The 26,660-nt window shown below is 43.2% G+C and overlaps 1 protein-coding gene across 1 annotated transcript in view; it reads left to right on the plus strand.

Annotated features, from left to right (window-relative positions):
- LOC144752573 (DNA nucleotidylexotransferase-like) overlaps nt 1–26,660 on the plus strand; it is a 418,512-nt gene that overhangs the window by 106,417 nt on the left and 285,435 nt on the right. Inside the window, exon 3 of the mRNA XM_078640461.1 lies at nt 22,071–22,325. Coding sequence (XP_078496587.1) covers nt 22,071–22,325 — 255 coding nt within the window. The remainder of the gene's footprint in view (nt 1–22,070; nt 22,326–26,660) is intronic.

The following is a 26,660-nucleotide window of genomic DNA, read 5'->3' on the forward strand; positions in this document are numbered from 1 at the left end:
AGTGCCACCGCCAGCTGCGTGTCATCGGCGTATGACACCATGGAGAGACCAAAGCTATGGGCAACCTCTGCCAACGGTTGAACATATAAATTAAATAAGGTAGGGCTTAGGGCCGAACCCTGCGGGACACCCTGTGAGATCGGACGGGGAGCAGAAACAAAAGGGGGAGTGGACACCTTAAAAGTTCGATCAGTAAGGAAGGATCGAAACCACTCAAGCGCTCTCTCTCCAACTCCGGCCTCCTCCAGGCGATGTAGGAGGATCTGATGGGACACCGTGTCAAAGGCGGCACTGAGATCCAATAGGATCAGTGCCGCCGTTTGACCCTGGTCCAACATCCTCCTGATGTTCTCCACCACTGCTAGAAGAGCCGTCTCGGTACTGTGACCCGCACGGAACCCATTCTGCGAGTTGTCCAGGATCTTAGCTTCCTGCAGATGGAGTGACAGGATGCGATTAGCATGAGATTCTGCTGATTTGGCTAGCCAGGGCAGCAGGGAAATAGGCCGGTAGTGTTCCGATTTGGTGGGATCAAGAGCCGGCTTTTTAAGAATAGGAATGATGGTAGCCTGCTTCCAAGCACTAGGAACACAGCCGGTGTTAAAGGACAACTCAATAAGACTGTGCATGACCGGATAGCAGCACTCAGCAAGTTCCTGAAATTGAATGGGTCTCATGGGGTCATCAGGTGAGCCAGATTTCACCTTCATTGTCAGGGTTTTAAACTCCTCTAGAGTAGGACTGGGAATAGTCAGCAATGGTGAGGAGGCCTTAGGTACGATGTTATTCTCTTCGATGGAAAGCTGGGAGAATGACCTATAAATGGCCTCAACCTTTTCGACAAAAAATGACGCCAAGTCCTCACAATGCTCTAGGGAGGCTACTAGAGTAGTAGACTGTTTTTTTTTACTTGTAAGGTCTTTACAGACCCTAAAGATAGCCTTTGTGGGATTCTTACTATTTTTTATCTCCCGAGAGTAAAAGGCCGCTCTAGCAGAACAGATGGCCCGGTGGTACACTCTAGTGCAGGCTCTATAAACCGACTTAAGGTCAGCGTCATAGGTTTTGCGCCATGCACGTTCCGCTTTTTTACAGGTAGATTTGAGCAGTCTAAGAGATTCATCATACCAAGGGCTGGCAGGGCTAGATCTGGTCCTAGTCCACCTAGCTGGTATTAGCTTATCTAGGGAATGATTAAGCCATTCACAAAAGTTGTCATAGCCCAGAGAGACCTCAGAGGGAGGAAGGGGATGGTGTTCCTTCAGCAACTGGTGAAAATGCTCAAGATTAAGTTTTCTCCAAGGGCGTTTAAAAAGATCCGGAATATTGTTTCTATGGGGGAGAGTTGGAATGGTGACATGAGCTTCAATCAGATGATGGTCTGTCCAGGCCATAGGCCTGGGCTGAAGCACTAAGATGTTAGTAGCAAGATTTGTCAAAACCGGGTCTAACAAATGTCCGCCGGTGTGAGTCGGTGATTGCACCAATTGATTTATTTGAAATGCTTCCAAATCAGTCAGCAGACTAGAAACCGAATTGGAGAGTGGAGCATCCATATGTAAATTAAGGTCGCCGATGATCGTGAAATTGACTGTTTTTAAAATCAAAGAAGAGACAACCTCTAAAAGACTATGACGAAAAGCGCCCTCAGGACCGGGTGGTCTATATATTAGTAGTCCCGATAGTGTGAAATGGGGATTCACTGAAATATTAAAATGCGCGCTCTCACAACCGGCTATGGTGGTGGGCTTCCATATACATGGGTAACAGGATTTTACCGCGAGTGCGATACCTCCACCTCTAGCATTACGGTGTAGGGAGTGCATAGTATATCCCGATGGGAGGGCTAGGTTCATAACAGCCATGGATTGGTCATGTAACCACGTTTCGGAGAAGAAAAATATATCCGGCTTGTCATCAGTGACCAGGGTGAGTACATCTTGATAATGACAAGCCAGAGATCTGACATTCAGATGAAATATTTTAAGATTTGTTTGGGTGACAGCGTCAACCACAGAGTCTGGCTTATGGACACCGAGAGAACTAGGTAGGAGACTAAAAATAGGCTGCGGTTTAGGGATACTAAAACAACAGGTGGGACACTGAAAGGGCCCACATAAGGGGTCCAGAGAACCGTTTATACAGTCTCTTACCTTAAAGCGCAGTGAGCGCAGGGAAGCGGCCGAAAGCATCCTGCCAGAGCCAGAGTCCCCTGCCATAGCCCTGCCTTAGCGCTGACGGGCGCAGATGGGCAGGACTCTGGCTTGACTCAGGCGCGAGTCGGGCGCCACCGCTACGCGTCACCGCTACGCGGCTGTAGTGAGCTTTAAATCTTGGCTCACCTGGCTCGTGAGGAGCGCTAGAGCGCTCTGACCAGTGGCACGTCCTGTGCTCGCCACTCCCAAGATGGCGACCGGGTTGCCTGCTCTCAGGTCAACACTCCAGGTCAGTTACAGTGCGTGGTGGGGGCACAATTAGAGTGCGAGTATGTGGGCACGGCGCATTAGTAAAATCAGGGCAGAATAGAAATTAAACTAACAGAAATACAAAAAACGGTGATTTTAAAAATTATGCAGCGCTATGCAGGAAACACAGCAGCAGCGTAGCGCGCGTGCGAGCTTCACCTTTCCAAGGCTGAGCAAGTAATCTGCTCGCCTTAAATCTTGGCTCACCTGGCTCGTGAGGAGCGCTAGAGCGCTCTGACCAGTGGCACGTCCTGTGCTCGCCACTCCCAAGATGGCGACCGGGTTGCCTGCTCTCAGGTCAACACTCCAGGTCAGTTACAGTGCGTGGTGGCGGCACAATTAGAGTGCGAGTATGTGGGCACGGCGCATTAGTAAAATCAGGGCAGAATAGAAATTAAACTAACAGAAATACAAAAAACGGATGATTTTAAAAATTATGCAGCGCTATGCAGGAAACACAGCAGCAGCGTAGCGCGCGTGCGAGCTTCACCTTTCCAAGGCTGAGCAAGTAATCTGCTCGCCTTAAATCTTGGCTCACCTGGCTCGTGAGGAGCGCTAGAGCGCTCTGACCAGTGGCACGTCCTGTGCTCGCCACTCCCAAGATGGCGACCGGGTTGCCTGCTCTCAGGTCAACACTCCAGGTCAGTTACAGTGCGTGGTGGGGGCAGAATTAGAGTGCGAGTATGTGGGCACGGCGCATTAGTAAAATCAGGGCAGAATAGAAATTAAACTAACAGAAATACAAAAAACGGTGATTTTAAAAATTATGCAGCGCTATGCAGGAAACACAGCAGCAGCGTAGCGCGCGTGCGAGCTTCACCTTTCCAAGGCTGAGCAAGTAATCTGCTCGCCTTAAATCTTGGCTCACCTGGCTCGTGAGGAGCGCTAGAGCGCTCTGACCAGTGGCACGTCCTGTGCTCGCCACTCCCAAGATGGCGACCGGGTTGCCTGCTCTCAGGTCAACACTCCAGGTCAGTTACAGTGCGTGGTGGGGGCACAATTAGAGTGCGAGTATGTGGGCACGGCGCATTAGTAAAATCAGGGCAGAATAGAAATTAAACTAACAGAAATACAAAAAACTGTGATTTTAAAAATTATGCAGCGCTATGCAGGAAACACAGCAGCAGCGTAGCGCGCGTGCGAGCTTCACCTTTCCAAGGCTGAGCAAGTAATCTGCTCGCCTTAAATCTTGGCTCACCTGGCTCGTGAGGAGCGCTAGAGCGCTCTGACCAGTGGCACGTCCTGTGCTCGCCACTCCCAAGATGGCGACCGGGTTGCCTGCTCTCAGGTCAACACTCCAGGTCAGTTACAGTGCGTGGTGGGGGCACAATTAGAGTGCGAGTATGTGGGCACGGCGCATTAGTAAAATCAGGGCAGAATAGAAATTAAACTAACAGAAATACAAAAAACGGTGATTTTAAAAATTATGCAGCACTATGCAGGAAACACAGCAGCAGCGTAGCGCGCGTGCGAGCTTCACCTTTCCAAGGCTGAGCAAGTAATCTGCTTGCCTTAAATCTTGGCTCACCTGGCTCGTGAGGAGCGCTAGAGCGCTCTGACCAGTGGCACGTCCTGTGCTCGCCACTCCCACGATGGCGACCGGGTTGCCTGCTCTCAGGTCAACACTCCAGGTCAGTTACAGTGCGTGGTGGGGGCACAATTAGAGTGCGAGTATGTGGGCACGGCGCATTAGTAAAATCAGGGCAGAATAGAAATTAAACTAACAGAAATACAAAAAACTGTGATTTTAAAAATTATGCAGCGCTATGCAGGAAACACAGCAGCAGCGTAGCGCGCGTGCGAGCTTCACCTTTCCAAGGCTGAGCAAGTAATCTGCTCGCCTTAAATCTTGGCTCACCTGGCTCGTGAGGAGCGCTAGAGTGCTCTGACCAGTGGCACGTCCTGTGCTCGCCACTCCCAAGATGGCGACCGGGTTGCCTGCTCTCAGGTCAACACTCCAGGTCAGTTACAGTGCGTGGTGGGGGCACAATTAGAGTGCGAGTATGTGGGCACGGCGCATTAGTAAAATCAGGGCAGAATAGAAATTAAACTAACAGAAATACAAAAAACGGTGATTTTAAAAATTATGCAGCGCTATGCAGGAAACACAGCAGCAGCGTAGCGCGCATGCGAGCTTCACCTTTCCAAGGCTGAGCAAGTAATCTGCTCGCCTTAAATCTTGGCTCACCTGGCTCGTGAGGAGCGCTAGAGCGCTCTGACCAGTGGCACGTCCTGTGCTCGCCACTCCCAAGATGGCGACCGGGTTGCCTGCTCTCAGGTCAACACTCCAGGTCAGTTACAGTGCGTGGTGGGGGCACAATTAGAGTGCGAGTATGTGGGCACGGCGCATTAGTAAAATCAGGGCAGAATAGAAATTAAACTAACAGAAATACAAAAAAACGGTGATTTTAAAAATTATGCAGCGCTATGCAGGAAACACAGCAGCAGCGTAGCGCGCGTGCGAGCTTCACCTTTCCAAGGCTGAACAAGTAATCTGCTCGCCTTAAATCTTGGCTCACCTGGCTCGTGAGGAGCGCTAGAGTGCTCTGACCAGTGGCACGTCCTGTGCTCGCCACTCCCAAGATGGCGACCGGGTTGCCTGCTCTCAGGTCAACACTCCAGGTCAGTTACAGTGCGTGGTGGGGGCACAATTAGAGTGCGAGTATGTGGGCACGGCGCATTAGTAAAATCAGGGCAGAATAGAAATTAAACTAACAGAAATACAAAAAACGGTGATTTTAAAAATTATGCAGCGCTATGCAGGAAACACAGCAGCAGCGTAGCGCGCGTGCGAGCTTCACCTTTCCAAGGCTGAGCAAGTAATCTGCTCGCCTTAAATCTTGGCTCACCTGGCTCGTGAGGAGCGCTAGAGCGCTCTGACCAGTGGCACGTCCTGTGCTCGCCACTCCCAAGATGGCGACCGGGTTGCCTGCTCTCAGGTCAACACTCCAGGTCAGTTACAGTGCGTGGTGGGGGCACAATTAGAGTGCGAGTATGTGGGCACGGCGCATTAGTAAAATCAGGGGAGAATAGAAATTAAACTAACAGAAATACAAAAAACGTGATTTTAAAAATTATGCAGCGCTATGCAGGAAACACAGCAGCAGCGTAGCGCGCGTGCGAGCTTCACCTTTCCAAGGCTGAGCAAGTAATCTGCTCGCCTTAAATCTTGGCTCACCTGGCTCGTGAGGAGCGCTAGAGCGCTCTGACCAGTGGCACGTCCTGTGCTCGCCACTCCCAAGATGGCGACCGGGTTGCCTGCTCTCAGGTCAACACTCCAGGTCAGTTACAGTGCGTGGTGGGGGCACAATTAGAGTGCGAGTATGTGGGCACGGCGCATTAGTAAAATCAGGGCAGAATAGAAATTAAACTAACAGAAATACAAAAAACGGTGATTTTAAAAATTATGCAGCGCTATGCAGGAAACACAGCAGCAGCGTAGCGCGCGTGCGAGCTTCACCTTTCCAAGGCTGAGCAAGTAATCTGCTCGCCTTAAATCTTGGCTCACCTGGCTCGTGAGGAGCGCTAGAGCGCTCTGACCAGTGGCACGTCCTGTGCTCGCCACTCCCAAGATGGCGACCGGGTTGCCTGCTCTCAGGTCAACACTCCAGGTCAGTTACAGTGCATGGTGGGGGCACAATTAGAGTGCGAGTATGTGGGCACGGCGCATTAGTAAAATCAGGGCAGAATAGAAATTAAACTAACAGAAGTTCCCATGGAATGTTTGTGTTATTAGTAATCCAACAAACAACTAGAAAAAGTAAAACAACAAAATATAGCTAACAAGTATTCCAATTGTGTGAATGCTGAAGTTGTGTTCCTGAGGAACTACTGACAATTATCCCAATTATTGTACTGGGAGGAAATACATTGAATGCATTCAGCTTGTGTGTAGGATCTGCTCTAATTTAGCACCATGCAAGATGACTGTCTGTTTCATTTTTCTTCACAATTTTGTAAGTGAAATGTTGGGATTCCAAACTAAGTTTTTCATTTTGTATTTACCACCAAAGTTGTCATTGCCATTAATAATATTATTCTACTCTATGAGGTGCCATATTTTCGATATGGTAGGTAAGATAAAGACATTAACATCCATTTATTTTCTGGTCATTAATGTTCCTGCACCCTGATGTATATATGTATGGTGGTGGTGGAGGAGAGGGGGAGTTTTCTTATTATTCCCACATAGTTAGAGTAAAATAAAAAAAAAATGCTTGTTTGTATGAATTTAGATGAAGTGTCAAATGTTATTAGATAATGAGAGCAATAGTGATAATTTTGTGGCTCTAAAAATGGTGTTCAGACATGCCATGACATGACATTGCCTTCTCTCCATGACGGTACGGTGAAAAACCTGGGCATATGGTTTGATGGCAAACCCTGTTTTGGTCCTCAGATCAAAAGGCTATCGGGCTTATGTTTCAGCATCCAGAAATCACTTAGAAAGTTCCTTCCACTGCTCCAAATTAACGCTAGGAAAACTGTAATCAAAGTTTTGATTACTTCCCACATAGATTATGCCAGCAATCTTTATGTTGGTCTGCCCGCCTACCTGCTTAATAAACTTCAGTTCATCCAGATTGCCATGGCCAGACTCTTGCTTAACCTTCCCAAGTGGGCAAATGTCAGGTCACATCTTAGCGATCTGCACTGGCTGCCAGTGGGTGCCAGGGTGAATTTCAAAGCCCTTGTAATGGTTTACTCTGTGTTAAATTGCCATGCCCCGGCCTTCCTACAATCCAGATTTGGTTTCTACTCTCCTGCCAGGCAGCTTCGTTTCTCTAGCAAGCTAATGGTGAATGTTCCAAGGGCCTTCAATCAGAAGTCCGGTGGTATCTCCTTGTCCATCTGGGCGCTAGGGCCTGGAATCAACATCTGGTAGAGCTTCGAGCTGTCCGTGTCTGAGCATATTTAGGAAGAAGCTGAAGACATTTCTCTTCAGATAATCTTGCCTGAGCTGCTAGTCTGCCTCCTAGACATGTGCCTGGACACTCCATGGAGTAGCGGCAAGCATTATAAGCGCCAAAACATAACATAACATAATGCTGTGACCCATTCTGCATTTGCAGGTATAGCTGACTATCATCTCTATGCATTCATATATGAAATATTGTAAGAAGCTGGGCTATTGGTTGGGATAGGTGGAGGCCCAACTCAAGCAACAACCACAATCCTTTTCAGGGTGAAACACAAAAGTCACTAATTTAACCTGTGCTTAATCCTCTGGCAAACAGGCCTGTCCAAAATGAAGCATCTGAACATGGCATTGGGGCTGTGCTCTCACAGCTGAATGATGAGGGCTTGGGCCAACCTCTAGTGTTCATCAGTAGGAGGCTACTTCCCAGGAATAGAGATAGAGGGCTATTGGAAGCCTTTGCACTGGTCTGGCACTGAGGAAATTGAAGACCATACATGTTTGGCACTCACTTTTGGGTTCTAGACAGACTAAAGACCTCTCCAATGGCTAATGCAGATGAGGGTTGAGAATCGCAAACTGTTGAGGCAGTCCATCTCGCTACAGGGAATAGAGTTTACGGTGGAACATCGCACTTGGACTAACCACACCAATGCTGATAGTCTTTCCAGGTTTACCTGCCTTATCAATAAGAACTCCAATGAGGGTGGGTGCTTCCCTCTGATTTCAGCTGGGGAGGGGGTACATTTAATAAATAAAATGATACCAGAACAACAAAAATACAGCCAGTAAAACCAGAAGTATTTAATTTTAAGTTTTGTAGGCAAAATAGCAGCAAGAAACAGAAAGTGCCCATCGCGTTTACCTGGTCACTCTAGACCACGGGGAAAAGTTCAGGCCAAATGTGATGGAGTGCTGGTCACATGTAAGGACCAATTTCGTCCCGATGAAACGTTACTTTCTGAAGCCGGGCACAAACAGATCTATTTATGGAAGATAAGGCTTTCAGCATCAAATGCAAGTGACGCGTTGCAGATGGTCATCGTTGTAGCTCGAAGATCTGGTTACTGCTGAAGCGGTGCTTTGGCTGTTGTTGTGGGTGGTTGTTGCTGTGCTGTGAAGTACAGGTCTTGCGGTGCTGGTTTTCACAGGTGGCAGTTTCTGAGTGAACTAACTGCATTAGCATAGAGCCCAAACTTTAGGATTTCTCTTTAGAACAGCTCTCACTAATGCCTGCCAATGGTCCAGGATCTAGGGGGAACCTGTTTGGAATCAGCACTCACTTCCACAGGAGCCAGCAGCAGGGCTTTGGTAGGTCCAGGCAGGTCTAGCTGTAGCTAGTCAGCTGGGTACTTGCACAGAGGCCTCTGGAAACTTGTTAAGTCCCCATAGCTCTCACAGGAGGTCAGCCAACTGATCTGTGGAGTCCCTCTGGGTAGCCTGGGATCAAGGCAAGCAGGGTCAAGCTTCGGTCTTTAGACTGCAAGGCAGTGCTTCAAGAAGCAGGTCAGTGCTTCTGGCAGCAGGGCTGTCCTATTCTCTAGAGGACTTCCCTAAGTGATTCTGGAGATCCTCCTTTTATGCCGAGTGCCAGCCTTTGTGTGGGGGAATTCCCTAACCTACCTCAAAATCCAATGCTGATCAGTTAGTCTCCTTACCCTGGTCCAGGCTTCAACCTGTCTATGGTGACAAAAGGCAGGGCAGGCCTGTGTCAAGTGCCTTTATGTGTGCTATCGGCAAAGCTGTTTGAAGTATTGAGGAGACTGTGTACAGCCCCTCCCCAGCCATCCTGCCAGGATGACTGATTCTGCCCTCATCTAAGTGTTGTGTCCCTCAAAGGATCTGCCAGGACAGCAGGAGTAAGTTCAACACACATAACTTTATTCCAGCTTAAGAGAAGTCAGCACCGGCAACTCTTTGCAGCCGCCCCAGGCTCAGTCAGCTGTAACTGCTTTGCCTGGAACACTCCGAGCGACACCAATACCAACATGTAATGTTATTACAGTCTAAGGAACACTATACATCTGTCCAATACATGGATTTTCAGTGACATTTCCTAATATTCCTCATAACACATCTCCTTTTACAACCAAATACAATAAAACCCAAAAATCCCACAAAACAACCATAAGAGAAAAATAAAAACAGCCCTATCAGGACACACCCAAATGCATTGACATACCCCTAAAAAGAGCAGTAAATAGGCTTAATCAAGGCACAGTATAATCATTTTGATATTTTGATCTTCCTGCATTTCTGTTAGGTCTTTTAATCTGGGTAGTGACTTTGTGATAACTTCCTTCTACAGAAGGTGAAGCAGCTTTTTCCCCCATATCATGTAAATTCTGTGAACCAACTTCACCTGTGTTTAAACTCGAGCCTTTGCCCTGCCCGGAACTTGGAATCTTTGTCAATCTGGGACCCACAACAATGAAGATTGAAGTCTTTACATCTCAACTCTTCCTCCCAAATTTTCAAAAGATGGCCTTTTTCCAACAGTAGCAGTTGAGTCAATCGTCCTAGACACAATCCATTCATCATTCACCTTAGCCACATCTTTTTTGTTCCACCTTTTCCCATTCTCAACTCTGATGTAATATCTAGACAATTGAACAGCTCTAGTTTCAGGATAATATTTCAAATTGGTCTTCCTTGTCCTTTGTGGTCTCTTCACTCTGACTCATTCCCCCACACACAATTCTATATCCCTCACCGTCTTAAATACATTGTATCTGATTTTGTTCATGACTTGGGAATCCTCTACTCTTGTTGTTATTTGATTTGAGCTTGGGATACTCTCAAATACTCTTGTTTCTTCTACCACCCATTTGGGGGACAATTCATTGAAGGGATACCTGCCCCTCAACAGGACAAACGGATCAAAACCGGTGGTGGAATGTGGGGTTTTATGACAGCACCAAACCCTTTCAGCAACTGCATCCTGAAACAACAATCCTGCAGCATTCACCATCTGTATAGTCTCTTTGAACCTCCTGTTCATCCTCTTAATCATTCCATTTTCTTGCAGGCTCTACAATGTAGTAGTAAGGTGCTTGAACCCTAATTTCTTCAAAAACTCTACTATCCTATCTGTGACAAATTGCACCCCATTATTTATGATTAAAATGCAGAGATTCCCTCTCCATGGAACAATTCCTTCAAAAAATATATCACACTTGCGGTGTTGGGTTCACTCATAAAATTATAAAAAATCCATTTAGAGTGATAATCAACTTCTATTAACACAAATATCTCCCCTTCATTAATTCCACCAATGGGCCCACTTAAAGTCCATTCCCAACTTCTCCAAGGAGGCTCAGAATACTCTACAGGACACAACAGCACATCATGGGTGCAAGTGACCTTCTCCAACTGATGACGTTCTTCACAACTTTTGACGGTCACCTCCACGTTATTATCCATGCCTCATCACCAGTAGTAAAAATGCAACCTTTTTCTTGTGTCAGTGATACCCACATGCCATTTGTGAGCCAGTTTCACCAATATGCATTAGGCTGTTTAGTGGAATCAAAACAAAGCCTTTCATTACCAGATAATCTTCCCCACTCAGTTCATCCTTAACTTCAAAGTATTGTCTTATTTCACTGGCAATCAACCCTTCCCTGGCCAGCCGTATCTGATGTATTTTTTAAGTACCACCTGACATTTGTCTTTGCATACCAGATCCTTCCAGATCAAATGTGAACTGACTTCTTCAAACAAACCATCCACCATCCCTTCCACCATTTGTTCTTCCTCACACACTACATCACAGTGAGTGTGAGATGTTGGGCATCTAATGAGAAAATCCACCCTGCATTTCTTGCCTTCGACAATGTGTCTAGGTTTTAAAGTTGAATCTATACAATTTGGATAACAGACGGATAAGTCTGTGACTCGTGTTGCTCAACCTTTTGACATTCCATAAGTACACCAATGGTTTGTTGTGAGTAACTATGACAAACTCTCTGCCCCAGAAGCGTGTGGCACATAATGATGTGCACCCAACAAACAGACCAAGGCTTCTTTTTTGATGGTGCTGTTTTTCCATCCATCGAAAGACGCCTGGACACAAAGGCAACCATGCTTTACTTCCCTCCTACAATCTGGCTGAGAACTGCACCATTTCCCATCACACTGGCATCCACCATCACTATAGAGGATACATCATCCTGTAGGCCTGCAAGGTTGGAGTCTTTATGATGAGGGATTTGAGTATATCGAATGATTCCCTTGATGTCTTCTCCCAGACAAACTTTGCTCCACTCCTCAAAAATTTTCTTAAAGGTTCAGTCTGTAGAGAAAAGTTTTGCACAAAGCCGAAATAATACTCACATAACCCAGGGAAAGATCTCAACTGGTCTTTAACAGTCGGTGGGGAGCATTTGTCTATTGCCAATATGAAATCTTCCTTGGGCATTATGCCTTGAGCTGATATTTTATGTCCCTGGTACGCCACCTCCTCATCGTAAACTTGCACTTTTCCCTCTTTACTATAACATCATGTTCTTCCAGGAATGTTAATACTTTATTAACTTTGACCAGTTGTGGCTGAACAAAATCAGAGCATATTAAAATGTCATCCTGGTAAGCTGCACACCACTCTCCTCACCCAGTACTTGGTACAATAATTTCTGAAAAACAGACACCATTGAGGTTAAGACAATAGGCATGCACAAAACATGAAATGCCCAAAATGTTGTGTTGAAGGTTGAAAATATTGGCTAAGGTCGACCAAGTGATAGCTGGCTCTGAGATCAATGTGTGAAAAAATGCTCATTCCTCCCATTGGCGCCAACATGTCATGGATTCTCAGCAGTGGGAAACAATCAACTTGTATATTCTTTTTAAGGACCATAAGTCCACGCAAAGCCAGAAGTCACCAGTTTTTTTCAATGCCCCTACTATGGGAGAAACCCATTGCCAGGAGTCTACTGGTTCAGTGACACATTCCAAACATAGCTTGCATAACTGTTCTTTAAATAACCCTCTAATACTTAAAGGAACATTGCATACTTAGGGCCCGATGTAGGTAATTAGTATTTACAGATTCGTAAATACCGAATTTTACCGATTCGGTATTCACAAATCGGTAAATGCCATGTAGGTATTTTTACCGATTAATTTACCGAATCGGGAATATTCGGTAATTACCGAATCGGTATTTACTGATTCGGTTATTGCCATTGATTCCTATGGGCTTTGAGGCCCATAGGAACCAATGGCAATTACCAAATCGGTAAATACCGATTCGGTAAAATTACCGACTTGGCATGTATGTGTTCCACATGGCACACAAGTCTGAATCAGGGGTGCAACAGGGTGTCAAAGTGACACCCTGTCCCCCTTTTCAAGTCGGTAATTTTACCGAATCGGTATTTACCGATTTGGTAATTGCCATTGGTTATTAGGGCCCTAAGGGCATGTATGTGTGTCACATGGCACAGGTGTACATGCACAGATGTGCATGTACACAGGAATTCGTTATTTACCATGTAATAGTATTGCATGGTAAATAACGAATTCTTAAGGGCCTGTGGCACTAATTTAAGGGCCACCTACATCTAGATTTACTGATTCTGTAAATTTACCGATTCGGTATTTTACCGATTTGGTAAATTTACAGAATCGTTAACATTTAGGCCCCCTACATCTCAGGAACGAAATACTGGTCGGTAATGGCCGAAATCGGCCGTTACCGACCGGTATTTGCCTTCCTACATCTGGCCCATAGTGTGTAACAGGGATCGCTTCAAGTTTCAGAATGATATTATGTCTAAACCCCCTCACTATTCCCAACTTAGCCTCAAATATAACTTGATGTTTCTCCAAAACATCAGGCAAAGAGCAAAATTCCATTATTATTTTTTCCAACTGGGATTTGAGCTGGGTGGTACCTGGTTCGAGAACCATTCCGAACTTACCCTGGTTTCTCCAACCCATGATATTGTATTTGTTCTTTGCCACATATACCTTAGTGTGCATGGTTCTGTTGTCATATCTTATTTGTTCTTGGAAATAATCCAACATTTCAAACTCTTGCTTCCCTGAATGCTATTGTGCGAATGTAAGTGGCCAATATTTGATATTTACCCATTCAGTGCAGTATAGTTTGTCTGACATAATAGTGATGGAGATGCCAGAATCCACTGTAATTCTCATTCCAACATTTCCAATCTTAACCTTGCAAACAGGATCACCACCTCTACCAACAGTCATGTCAGAGAGTAATTTGAAAGTGACTACATGTTATTTGAAAGATCTGGCTCATCTACCGTATTGTCTGCAGTAACTCATGTTGGGTTTCCATCAACATCACTTTTTGTAAATTCTTGCCTACACGTGCAAAGTGACCTGTGTTCCTGAATTTAAAGCATGTTTTACCTACAGCTGGGCAATTGCTAAAATTAGCCATGTGAACCTTAGACCCACACCTAAAACAAGTTAATCCCTTCTCTGATTTTTTTGATTTGGCTATCCTACCTGACCAATTAGGTTCACATGCAACTGCATTCACACATTAATCTGGCTTGTTTTGTTCTTGTTTTTAACTACCTAATTCTTTAAATGTAAATACAGATCGTTCGATGCCTCTAGCTATCTCCAGTATTTCATTTAATGTGGAATTTCTACAGCACTGAAACTTTTCCTGAGTTCTGCTGTAGCAACAATTTACAACCCACAAATTCGCATGTGGATGCTACCCCCCCCAATTCTGCCACAAATCTATCAATTGTTTCATGTTGGAAATGTTTGTGTGTGAAAAATCTATGTCTTTCCATGATGATGCTGGGATTCTCATTAAAAACGGTTTTCTTAGCTCTTCACTGCCACTGTGAATACATCTTATTGATAGAGGTCAGGGATGTTGATGTGTTCTCTTGGAAAGCATAGAGGAGTTGAGTTTCATCCGCATAGGAGACAACTCTCACTCCCCAAGATTTGTCACATTTTGCATGGGCTCGAGAGCTATACTAAAAAGTGTGGACTGAGAGCTGAGCCCTGTGGGACTCCACACTCAAAGGGTTTTGCCTCTTAGGTAAAGAGAGGAAGGAAAACAGCCTGGAAGGGCCAGCTTATGTAGGATTTAAGCCATAGTAGGGCTTAGTCTCTAATACCAATCTTTTCAAGTCCCTGAAGCAGAATAGCGTGAGAGACCATATCGAATACCGAGGAGAGATCCAGGAGCATTACCATGACAGGGGTGTTTAAATCTAAATTAACTTTGATGCATTCAGAGACTTCGAGACTTCGAGTAGGGCAGTCTCCATGTTGTAACTAATACAGAATCATGATTGCAAGTCATGGAGCAGATTGTTATGTTCCAGAATGTTTAATAGCTGCTAATTGATGCTTTTTTCAAGACGTTTAGCAACCTTAGGAAGAAGTGAGATGGATCTAAAGTTGCAAAAAACGTTGGGGTTGGCTGATGGCCTTCATAAGCAGGGGCAGCAGTACAGCTTGTTTCCAGCTAGTAGGAACCAGTGCCCTGTCAAGAGATTCATTGAGCAAGGATTCACTCTGGCGTAGCAACTTTCAGGATGGCTGGGGGGTAGGGGTCAAGAGGAGAACCTGATTTGCAATTTGCAAGTTCAGTTGCGGATTTCTCATATGGTATAGGGGCAAAATGAGCCGGTAACAGACAGAAAAGGCATGAGACAATGCTCCTTGATTAGTGGAGCTCTGTACTGGAAATTGCTCGTATATGCCTTGGATTCTCCTATAAAAGAAGACTGAGAGGCCCTATAACTATGCAGATGACACACAAATACTCCTTCAACTAGAATGCCCCAAAGACATTGGAAACTCTCCAATTTTCAGTTGTCTCAGAGCCGTGGATCAGTGGATGACTTGGAGCCATCTCAAATTGAATGCTTCTAAAACAAAAATATTCATATTTAGCGATTGGAAATATTATGACCCGCTTACCACCGCCTGGCCTGATGAACTGGGACTACCGCCTAAAGTATCGAAGGAAGTAAAAAACCTCGGAATGACCATGGACTCCAAGCTATCAATGAATGCCCAAGTGGACAAACTAGAAAGATCAAGCTTTGCCACTATAAAAAAGCTGCAAAGAATTTTCCCCCATTTGGGATTTCCACACAAGGTTAAAGTTACCATCTCCCTTTTTCTGTCCAAACTTGATTACGCCAATAGCCTCTACCACGGATCATCTTTAACAACCCTGAAAAGACTACAACGTATTCAGAACTTGCTGCTAGACTACTCTTACATACCAAACCTCAAGACAACATCTCACCTGCCTTGAAAGCCCTGCATTGATTACCGGTTGCCAGAAGATCAACGTTCAAGCTGCTTTGTAAAACCCACAAAGCAAAGCATGGAATGGGACCGCTGTTCATCAGGACTAAAATCACCAAACACATTCAACAAAGAAACCTCTGCTCTAAAGTGGCACCTGGCCTCAAACTCCCAAGATACAAGAAAAAAATCACAGGTGGCACGTCCTTGTTCAAGCAGCCAAAGTATGGAACTCTTTACCCCCCAACATAAGATCCATGGACAACCACCTTATCTTCAGAAAACTACTCAAGAATTGGCTCTTCCCCACATAAGCACCATACGTAAACAGAAATTTACAGCATATCTCTCTGTATAAAACCATTTATTTTACTATAGATATGTACCTATCTTTGTGTATTGCTTTGTATAAACATGTAGAATAATTATGTTATTAAAAAATAAATACAACTACATTTTAAAAGTACAATAACACTTGAAAACTAGAGTTTATCTAATGCATCTTTTTACTTCCTTTATGCATCTACATACCTTCCATGTACTTGGATCTATATATTTATTACTTTTCTCCTAAAAAAGCATATCCAATGCACTACCCTATTTCTCATCTTATACCTCTATCAATATCTTTAATCTACATATACATACCTCCTTTATGCATCTAAGTGCTTTCCATGTACTTATTGATCTATATATTTATCACTTTCTTCAAATTCAGCATATCCAATGCACTATCCTATTTCTCACCCTTTACTTCTCTCAATATATGTTCTATCCCAACTTTCTGATTAATATAAAACTTCTTCCTACTAGTCTTTCCAATGCACAACCCTATTTCTCATCCTATAACTCTATCAATATATCCTCTACATACACGCTCTCATTTATCCCAAACCCCATACCACTACTATGATCCCAAAATAACCCTTTCTAGACTCTCCCATACTCTAGCCCTCCTTGCATCATCTGACACCTCTTTTACTATACTGATACTCCGATACAAGCCTTTCTAAACTCTTGCCTCTGACTCTTTCCCTCCACACCCCCTTTGTACTCATCCCAAAGCATCTTCCTACTGCTATGACCTCCCAAAAAAAGTCTAAATCTTTCGCTCTTCTATCCCTCCACTATCATTTTCAACCAAATTAACAGACTAACATCTTCACTTCTCAAATTTCATATTTCACTATACTAATTCCACAGTAATCCTTATGGGTTCCTGAGTATCGTGCTGCTCGCCAAAAAAGCGCTTCAAAACCCCCCATCAGGGGTAGCAAGCGCTATATAAATGCAAACTACTTTCCCTCTTCTATCCCACCGCTACCCTTCTCTATCTAAATACCTGAATAACATATCCACCACTCAAATTAGTGTCATATTTCACTATACTCATTTTCAAAACTAATCCTTTATGGGTTCCGGAATAGCTTGCTATGCGCCAAAAAAAAGCACTTCAACATCCCATCAGGGTTAACAAGGGCTATATAAATGCAAAACATTTTCTCTCTTCTATTCCTCCGCTATCCTTCTCACTCCAAATAACTGATTAATATCCACCACTGAAATTACTTTCATATTTCACTATACTAATTCAACACTAATCCTCTATGGGTTCCGGAGTAGCATGCTACTCGCCGAAAAAGCTCCTTGACGCCTCGTATGGGGTAGTGAGCTCTATATAAATACAATTACAATACAATACAATATAACTGCTGCAATAAAATACAATATATTACCATAATACCATAATCCTTGGCCTCATTCCTGCCCTAGGATGTATTCTCTTCTTGTTTCAAGTGACATGTAAAGTCTCAAATAGGTCATCAGGGAAATAGCAGTTATTGGATTCCCGTGGCAGATAAAACAGACTAGGAGAGCCATGGGATGAGCTGATCGTTTGGCATATGGGCTCTTTTTTCTGCAAAGGATTAAGCACTTTTCTCAGTGATTGTGATTGACAGAAAAATAATTTCTTGTTAGGACACATCTGCTTAATCAACAAAAGATACCCGCCTTTTTGTGTATTGTTCTCTCCTAATTAGGCCACAAACAAATGCAAATACATCTTGTTGGCACTTCATTACATGGGTCCATGGGGCAGATGTATCAATGTTTTTTTAGTCGCAAACGCTGCGAATCGCAAAAAATCGGCGTTTGCGACTAAAAAATAGGAAAATGGTATGTATGTAAAAATTCGCATTGCAAAATAAGTAAACGCTATTTTTGTGATTACTTACTTTGCGAGAACACCTTTTTTGCAAATTATCTTGCGATTCCTTATTTTGCGTGGTTCTTCATTTGCGAAATTAGCAATCTAGAATTCGCAAAATAAGAAATCGCTAAGAAATGTATGAAAAATTCGCAAATTGCGGAAACAGGAAAATCGCAATTTAAGAAATCACAATTAACACCAGCTACATGCAGGTGGTAACCAGGTTGAAAGTATAAAAAGGAACCCACAATGCAATGTTAACTTTCAAAATGGCGGGACTTTACCTGATAGCCAGGAGGCTGCATATCCAAGCCCTTGCACAGAGGAGACAGAGACAGGAAGAATATTTAGACTGCGCATTACGCTGTTCCAGCAGACTGAAGAGGACATCTATGACAAATACAGACTTCACCACACACTTTTGGATCTCATTGATGAATTGAAACCTTTTTTCGGAGCATCAAACAGGCAGGACACAATCAATTCCTACTCATGTGCTTGTATTGTGCTCACTGCACCTTTTGGCTTCTGGGTCTTTTCAAAGCGTCATTGCAGAGGTTGGTGTGGTGTCCCAGAGTGCTCTGTCACGCTTTTTCCATGCCTTTCTGGATGCAATGCTGAACAGGCTTCAACATCACATCTACTTATCAAACACCCAACAAGCCATGCAAGAGACTAAACTGGAATTTTACCAAATTGCACGTTTCCCACATGTGATTGGTTGTTTTGATGGCACCCATATTGCCATCACTCCACCAGCAGCCACAGAATATGTGTATAGAAATTGAAAAAGTTACCATTCGCTCAACATTCAAATTGTGTGCAATGCCAAATACATCATCAATGATATTGTGGCAAAGTACCCAGGCAGCACACATGATTCCTTTATTTTTCGACATAGTGGAATTCATAGACGTCTGAGTGCAGGACAGTTTGGAGAGGGATATCTACTAGGTAAATGAACTGCAAACATACGTCATTCACACAACAATTACTCATTGATGTAACACACACTCACTCTTTCTTTTTCATCATGCAGGTGACAGTGCCTACACAGTGCGCGATTTTATTCTGACACCATATTTGAATCCATCAAATGCAAGTGAAAGAAGTTATAATAGGGCACACCGGTCAACCTGTGGCGTCATTGAACGCACATTTGGAATTTTAAAAAGCCGTTTTTGTTGCATACACAAAAGTGGAGGTGCATTACAATACAATCCAGAAACATGCTGTAAGATTGTAACTAGCTGTGCAATGCTACATAACATGGCTATGAGAAAAGGAACAGCAATTGAAGTGAGTGACTCAGACACATCTGATGATGATGACATACCTCCACCTAGAAGGGCTACAGCAGGAGTAGGAGCTGCGGCTGGCCCTTAAAGACTGTCAGATAACACAAAATTACTTTTAGGTGAGACAAGGTATTTCAAATCATGTATTACCTTTTGAAGTGAATGTTTTTATTTGCAAAACAATAAGCTTACCATTGTATGGTTACATGACATGTTACTGCACAGTCATATTTATTTTTACGTAACAACAAAGATACCCCATATGTGGCAAATGTGTAAAGTCTAAACATTTAAATGTAAAATGTCATTTTTTACGCTGGCGGCTTTGCGCAGAGCACTGATGACTTTCCATGCTCTCCATAGTTGCTGCCTTTCCAGCATTTCTACCACTTCTGCGCTGTGTCAGCTGTGAGGTAGGAGTGGGGTTGCAACTACTCCTGCTGGAGGTGTCCTCGCTGTCTGCTGCATCCAAAAGTGCCCTGGCGCCAGAGTTTGCTGTTTGTAGTATTTCCACAGCAGATGTGACCTTGTCCAGGTCTTTGGCAATGTTTTGTGTGCAGTCACTGATTTTTCTTTGCATGTTTATGCTGCGCCATGTAAAATTACATGTCACAGTACATAATCTGTTAATGGCTTTAGTGTACCCATGTATTCTGCCATGTGTACAGTGAACGGCCCTATTGCGTGAGGTTTCTGTGCGTTCTAAAGTCAAGCACAGTCTGTCTATTGATGCTGCCATTGCTTTCATTCCATCTCCCATGTTTTCTTGGTTGTGGTTCAGTTTTGTCAGCTGCCTATTAATAGAACGGAGGGCCTTGTGTTGCAGGCGCTGCACATGAAGGATATCCTGCTCTAACCCTGCAAAGACTGTTGGAGTTTCCACATGACCACTGCTCCTTGATCTCTCCAAACTATACATATGTGGCCTTCTTTGTGTTTGGGCTTGGTCTTCAGTACCATGAGGGACCACTGTGTCATGACCACTGTCTCTTGTACCACCACCATTATTGAGATCATCTTCTAAAGGAGGCAGAGGGGCCACATGTCTGTGCTATCTGTGCACAATGGGGGTCGAAACAGTCTCATCACTGCTTACGCCTTCAGCAGAAACATCTTGGCGCGCTGATTCATTGACCTCAGTTTCATCTCTTGAATGCCTTGACTGTGCTGTGGATGTAGAGTGAGACATATGAGTTTGTTGTATGATGTTGTTTATCAAAATAAAGTGTTTCTACTTGAAAATGTAACATCATTGGAAGTACATTTTAGTCTTCTTTCAAAAAGCACTATGTGGGTCTGTGTTTATTTGATGACAAAATCAAAATGTGAAAGGTAAACTACAACACCCATGATGCATTGCTCACTGTATGTGAATCTGTGTACCAGGACTTAAACTTTCCTATCCACTATTTACTTGTACTGCACCAATGGACATGCCCCACTACTTTTAAAACATGAAATCATGCATCTTACCTTGTTCACTTTGTGTAGGGTCAGAGCTGTCTATTTCAGCCACACCACTCACACTCCCAGGCAAGAGAGTGGCCTCACCAGTTCCTCGTGTGGTGTAGGCTGCTCTGCAGTTGAAGTTCCCCCACCAGTTTTGTTGGCCTCCTTAAGTCTTTCTGCAACCCTTTCTTTTGACCGCTGGTGCATGTCGTACCATATTTTACGCAGTTCCTCGATGGTACGGATGGTCACTCCCACTGAATTGACTTTCTGCTGTATGTCCAGCCAGATTTTTCTTTTTCTTGCTTCTGGCACTTTCAATGCTTTTTTACCAAAAAGCAACTCATGGCTGCAAGCCATCTCTTCAATTAATATTTCTTGTTCCATTTCAGAAAACTTATGTTTTCTCTTTCTTTTCTCTGCAGCCATTCCCTCCTGTGGGTTTTGGGATTCCATGTCAGTGCAAGCAGGTCTGTTCAGCCTCCAAACAGTCTTCCAACTACCACTGGGTGTGGTTCATGCACGCAGGTGCAGGTAATCACTCCCACTTCCTGCCTGTGATGTCATCAACCAGCTCCTGCATTGCAGATTCCCGTTTTTTGCGATTTCCTAATTTGCGAATTTCGTAAATTAAGAAATCGCAAATAATTCTCAGAATATTTTGCCATTTTTAAGAAATCGCAAAATAATCGCAAAAACTTACATACATCGCATTTTGCGAATCTGCAATTGCGAATCGCTAAATATAGCAATTACTGAATCGCAAAACACTATCTTGATACATCTGCCCCCATGTCATCTTCTTCAAGCCTATTCTCAATGAATGGACAATGCAAATTGTTATGGACCAAAGCAATTCATAAAGAACTCAAGCCACAATTATTGACAGTGCATCAGAACAGGCCTTGCCATTCTTCTGCTTTGCACCAGCATGAGGAGCAATAACATTTTGTCCAGTGGCTCCACAGGTGATTGCACCTGTGTCATTTCCTGGATGCCCTGGGTGTGTGCTGCTGTCGAACAGGAATACAACTTCCAAAATGTATGCTGGAGCGGTTAAATCAGGAGTACAAACACCAGACCTAATACATATATTTGAGCTCAAGTGTTTTATTATAAGATAGGCATTTATGTTTCATGAGTAACCACAATTTGCATTTTGTATTTGAGGATACGGGCATATATGAGAAAGCATCGATTATTTATGTACAATAATGTATTGTCTTATCTGAGATCATGCTATGGGGCTAGTAGTATTTAGCTGTGCACCTCTAACGCTTTTAAAGTCATATAGATTGCCTTTAAATGTTCCAAATGTTTTGTTAAAACCAGAACATGAACGTGAAGAGAAAAACATATATTGCTTTACGAAACAGTTGACCTTATTGCCTTGCAGATATGCATAACGCTAATGCACCATGACAAGAACATGCTTTTGATTTCAATGAGTTTACCATTTTTAGGATCTACTCATTTACTATACCATTGTCGAATCAACTATTGATGAAATCAAACCACCAAGTAAAAGAGTGGACGGACTCGACAATTTTCAGAAATGTTTTGCAATTCTAAAATTGAACAAACAAAGGGCGGAAGTCACCAGGTGCGCGGAATCCCAAGGAAGAGAAAATAGAAAGTGGAAAGCTGTACGTGTGGATCTGGTGATATGCCCACGTGAACAATATGCTTATGCACTCTTAGGATGGTCTGGCTCCAGGGTAAGATGCAACAAATATATGACACAATTTCAGTGCCTTAGTGCCTTTGTTTTACTTTATATTGCATATCAGTGAATCATGTTGCCATGCTAGAAGTTGTCACCTGCTTGCACTGTGGACCTCTTCGTGAATGCTTTGGTGTCAGAAAGTGGATTTGTGAATAGCGAGGCAGGTTTCCCACACAAACATAAGAAGCACACTCTGGTTAGCTCATAACACCCTTTTTGGTGAATCGCATATCAATCCCTGTCATCATTGGCACTATTAGCAGGAGGTTCCCTAGAGCAATGTGTGCTGCATTCAAGTACCAAACAATTTTAAAGTTAAGGACACAACCGAAAAAAAATCCCAAAGCTAGTTAGAAAATTAAGAAAAGGGATATGAATGTTTACATTTTTAAAGCAAATAGCATCAAGACAAATCAGTACGCTAATTGAAGTCAATGCTTATAAGAGACCAGGAGCAAGGTGCAATTTCAAGATGACCATGATAAAGCAGGTGACATGGGTGAAAGTTTGCTTCTTTGGACTTTACTTGTCTGATTTTCAAGGAACCCTTCTTATTCTGTGTACTTGCCAAGAACTGGGGCAATCGCTACATCCAATCCTGGCAACTTTTACAAAAAAGCCCTTCTCTTTCAGTAGCATTTCCTGTCCAGACTGCAAACCTTCTCACAGTCCTGTATTCAAGATTGTCTGATCCTTTTACCCACTGCAGGAGTGTGGTATTCCCTTTCAGACATCAGTACTGAAATGAGTTCTCTTCACCTGCCCTAGAACTAGATTTTCCTCCTGCAGGGAGCACAGAGAAATTTCTGAGTGAATGAATGGTTTCAGTGCCGGAGACTGACGTTTGCAGTCTAAACTTCAGAAGAACTGTTTTGGTAGCCTTTTGAAGTACAATATATTCCCCTCCCCTCTCAGATAACCCATCCATTTTAAGCGGTCATTGCTGACACCACTTAAGCCTTCCTGCTCCCCGAGGCAGAACTGTTGTCTTTGGGCCAGTGATTAACTCCAACCCCAGACTGCGTAATCCATTGTTTATAGTGGGTCCACCAGACAAACTGGTTGTAATCCAATTTGTTCTCATATATAGCACTATATTATTTAAAAGTAGCATTTCCAGTACACTGCTCAGAAATCTACACCACTAAACTAGATTTTAATAACAAGTGAAATTAAACTTTGAATTTATTCTTTACCATTTCTTCAGACAGAGTTGGAAATTCAATATTGATTCAAATTTGGTAGAAAATAAATTTAATTGTAAGAAATTGAGTTATTGGTTGAGATTGGATCAGGGTGAACCCCAGAAGTGACTAATTAATCCATGCTTAACTCTCTGGTAGCTAGACACAAAAGGAGTAAGGCTTAACTTAGAGGCAGTGTGTAAAAAATGTATGCAGCACACAAACAGTAATATAGTAAAAACACAATACAAGAAAAACCCCAAACCAATTTCAGAAAAATACAGTACATTTTTATGAAAAAAAGATGTTAGAATGACAAACATTCAATAAGTAGAACCAGAGCTATTCAGTTTTAAAGGTTTAAGTGAGAATAGCACCTATAAGCTCAAAGCGCCACTCACGGTCATCAGATCGTGCTAGACCGGGGTAGTCACAAGTTCAGGCGAACTGCAATCGAGCTTGGGTCAGATACAGGGACCAGGTTCACCTCCGAGGCTGTTGCAAAGAGTTCCATTTGCATTAAAGGAGACTGCAAGGAGGGGTCTCAGCTTTGTGGACAGTCGTCTATGTGGGCTAAAAAGCAGGCCAGGCATCACATACATTGACAGTAGAAAAGAGGGTCCCTGAGAAAACAGATTTATGGAGAAGAATCCAAGGAAGGACGCTCAAACAAAAAAGAAGGGGCAACAAACTTCTCCAATACTTTTCTAACAAAGCAATGCGTCTTGCATACCTCAAACACCATAAGTCAGATCAGTTTATTTAGCGATGTATTCATTGTCCATAGAAAAGGTTTTGTTTGATACGAAAAATCTCATGACATTAATATGTACATTTATATACAAAGATTTTGTGAGCTCTGCAGTAACACAAACACACACATACATCAGAAAGACAAAGACCTACAGTGACATATAAAAAAGTAAACACTCACATACAATCATACTTCACATCAAGTGCAGATCTAAGTACAAATATGAACATGACAATTCAAGAAAAATTCTTTTTCTCTTTTTTTGTGTAATACAACAGACATATTTGCACAATTGCTTTTGTCAAAAACAGAACTATTCTAATAAAAACAGTACAATATATATAGACAGAGGTGGGCTGACCCGCGTTTTGGCAGTCACAATGTGATAGAAGGGGTGAACCATAACCTTCATCAGGGCGCTGTCTACATTCAAAAGTCAATGAGACCTATCATAGATCTGGGTGAATTCCCAGAATAATAATTCAGGAAATGGGAGCTCATAGTAACATCCAAGAACTGATCTAAAATATGGACACAGCAAATGGAAAAGAAAATTTTGATACAGTGAGTTGAAAGAGTGCTCAAAAAAATAATTGAAAGACGAGATTATGCCTTTTGAGACCAGTGTTTGTAACAAACCAAATCACACCACAGTGAAAGGATAAGATGAGAATGTGGAAGATTCAAACTGAAAAACTACCCATGTGTCAGAAAGTGAATAGGCTACATAAAAAACAGAGATGACATGATACATACTTGAGGGGTTAACCTCAAACGAGGAAACCCTGGGACTTCAATAATAATCCTACATCCAAAGTTGGTTTGAAAGAGTGAATCAAAATTAAGAAAACATGTAGGTCAAGACTAGGCAGAAGCCAAGGACTATAAAGTGCCTATCAGTAAAAGAGGAAAAGAACATTAAAAGAATGGTGCAGAGAGAAAATTAAAAGAAAAGAACAAGATCAATATATAGGATGGTACTTGCCTCTTACACAATCCTTGGGAAGGTAAGCAATAAAGAAACTCATATTCTACCAGGAGAAAAAGTATCAGGGGTAGGGGGAACTCTAATACTAGATTCAGGAATCACAGCCAGGATTCTGATAATAATAATGGGGGAAACAAATCTGGAAAAATAAATAAACAATATATTGATCTAACCAATTGGAGAGCACTGAACTGAATGCTCAGTGAATCTTAATATGCGGACTAGGGGGCTCACCAGAGTGGAGTGACCTACATGAACCCTACTAGAGAAAGAAAGGTGAATGAGAGAAGCCCATAGTAAAACAAATAACAGGGCAGAAATAAATCATTAATCATGTGACTTATAAAAGAGAATCACCGGGAAAGATATCTAAAGTGAAAAGTAGAGGAATCCAAGGGACAAAATAAAAAGGAGCTCAAAAGCTCAAAAGACTGTTAAAAGGAATATAGGCAGATTATATGAAAATGTTAGAGAAGTAGAGGCCAACAGATGAACTTACCCAAAATCGGGTAGAGACACAGAACGTCCTCAATATAAGATACAAGCGGTTCAGGAGAATTGTTAAATAAATAGTAAAAACAGAACTCGGTATTCAAGACAAATTCAGTAGTAGAAAAAGAAAAGGAGGCTAATTATAGCCGATAAACTTACCTGAAATGTGGTAGACACACAGTACTTCCTTAATCCGTTATGCGGCTCGAGAGAAGTCAACAGAATGCGAGTGCATTATAAAGCGTCAAGAAGAATTATGAAAGCCTTGTAATAAGGCGTCACATACAGTCACCACAGTAGCACGTAGAAATGGACGCCATTGCTTTAGATTTTTACTGGCAGTCATCGCAGGCTGCTACTACTGTATTCCAAAGTGCAAAACTTGCTTTGCAAGTTGCCACAGACTGTAATTGTTGGAGGGAAGAGCAGGGTTAACCAAAGCTTCACGTTGGCAGTTGTCATGGTCAGCAGAGTTTTGGCACGAACAAGGCCGTTTGCGTTTGTGGGGAGCTCAAACTTCATGGTTTTCTTTAGGAAGAGTGCACTCTTATGCCAAGCAAGGGTCCAGGACCTAGGGCGGGTACCTCTTTGGAGTCAAGTATGCACACCAGCAGGCTTCAGTCAGGTCCCATTGCACGTCCAGGCAGTCCAGGTGCATCAGTCAGCTGTGCAGTTGCATGGAGGCCTTGAAAATTCATTGTGCCCTGTAGCTCACACAGAAGGTCAACCACCTGACCCTTGGAGTTACTCTGGTTAGTCTAGGATGAAAGAAAGCAAGTCCAGTCTTCCTTCTCAGGCAGCAAGGCAGTCCTTCACGCAGTAGGGCAGTCCTTCTTCTGTAACTTCCACAGGCCCAGGAGTGTTCTGATGAGTGGTTCTGGAGATCAAATATTTGTACCTGGTACACAT

The sequence above is a fragment of the Lissotriton helveticus genome, chromosome 5_1 (assembly GCF_964261635.1).
Source record: "Lissotriton helveticus chromosome 5_1, aLisHel1.1, whole genome shotgun sequence".
NCBI classification, from domain to species: domain Eukaryota; kingdom Metazoa; phylum Chordata; class Amphibia; order Caudata; family Salamandridae; genus Lissotriton; species Lissotriton helveticus.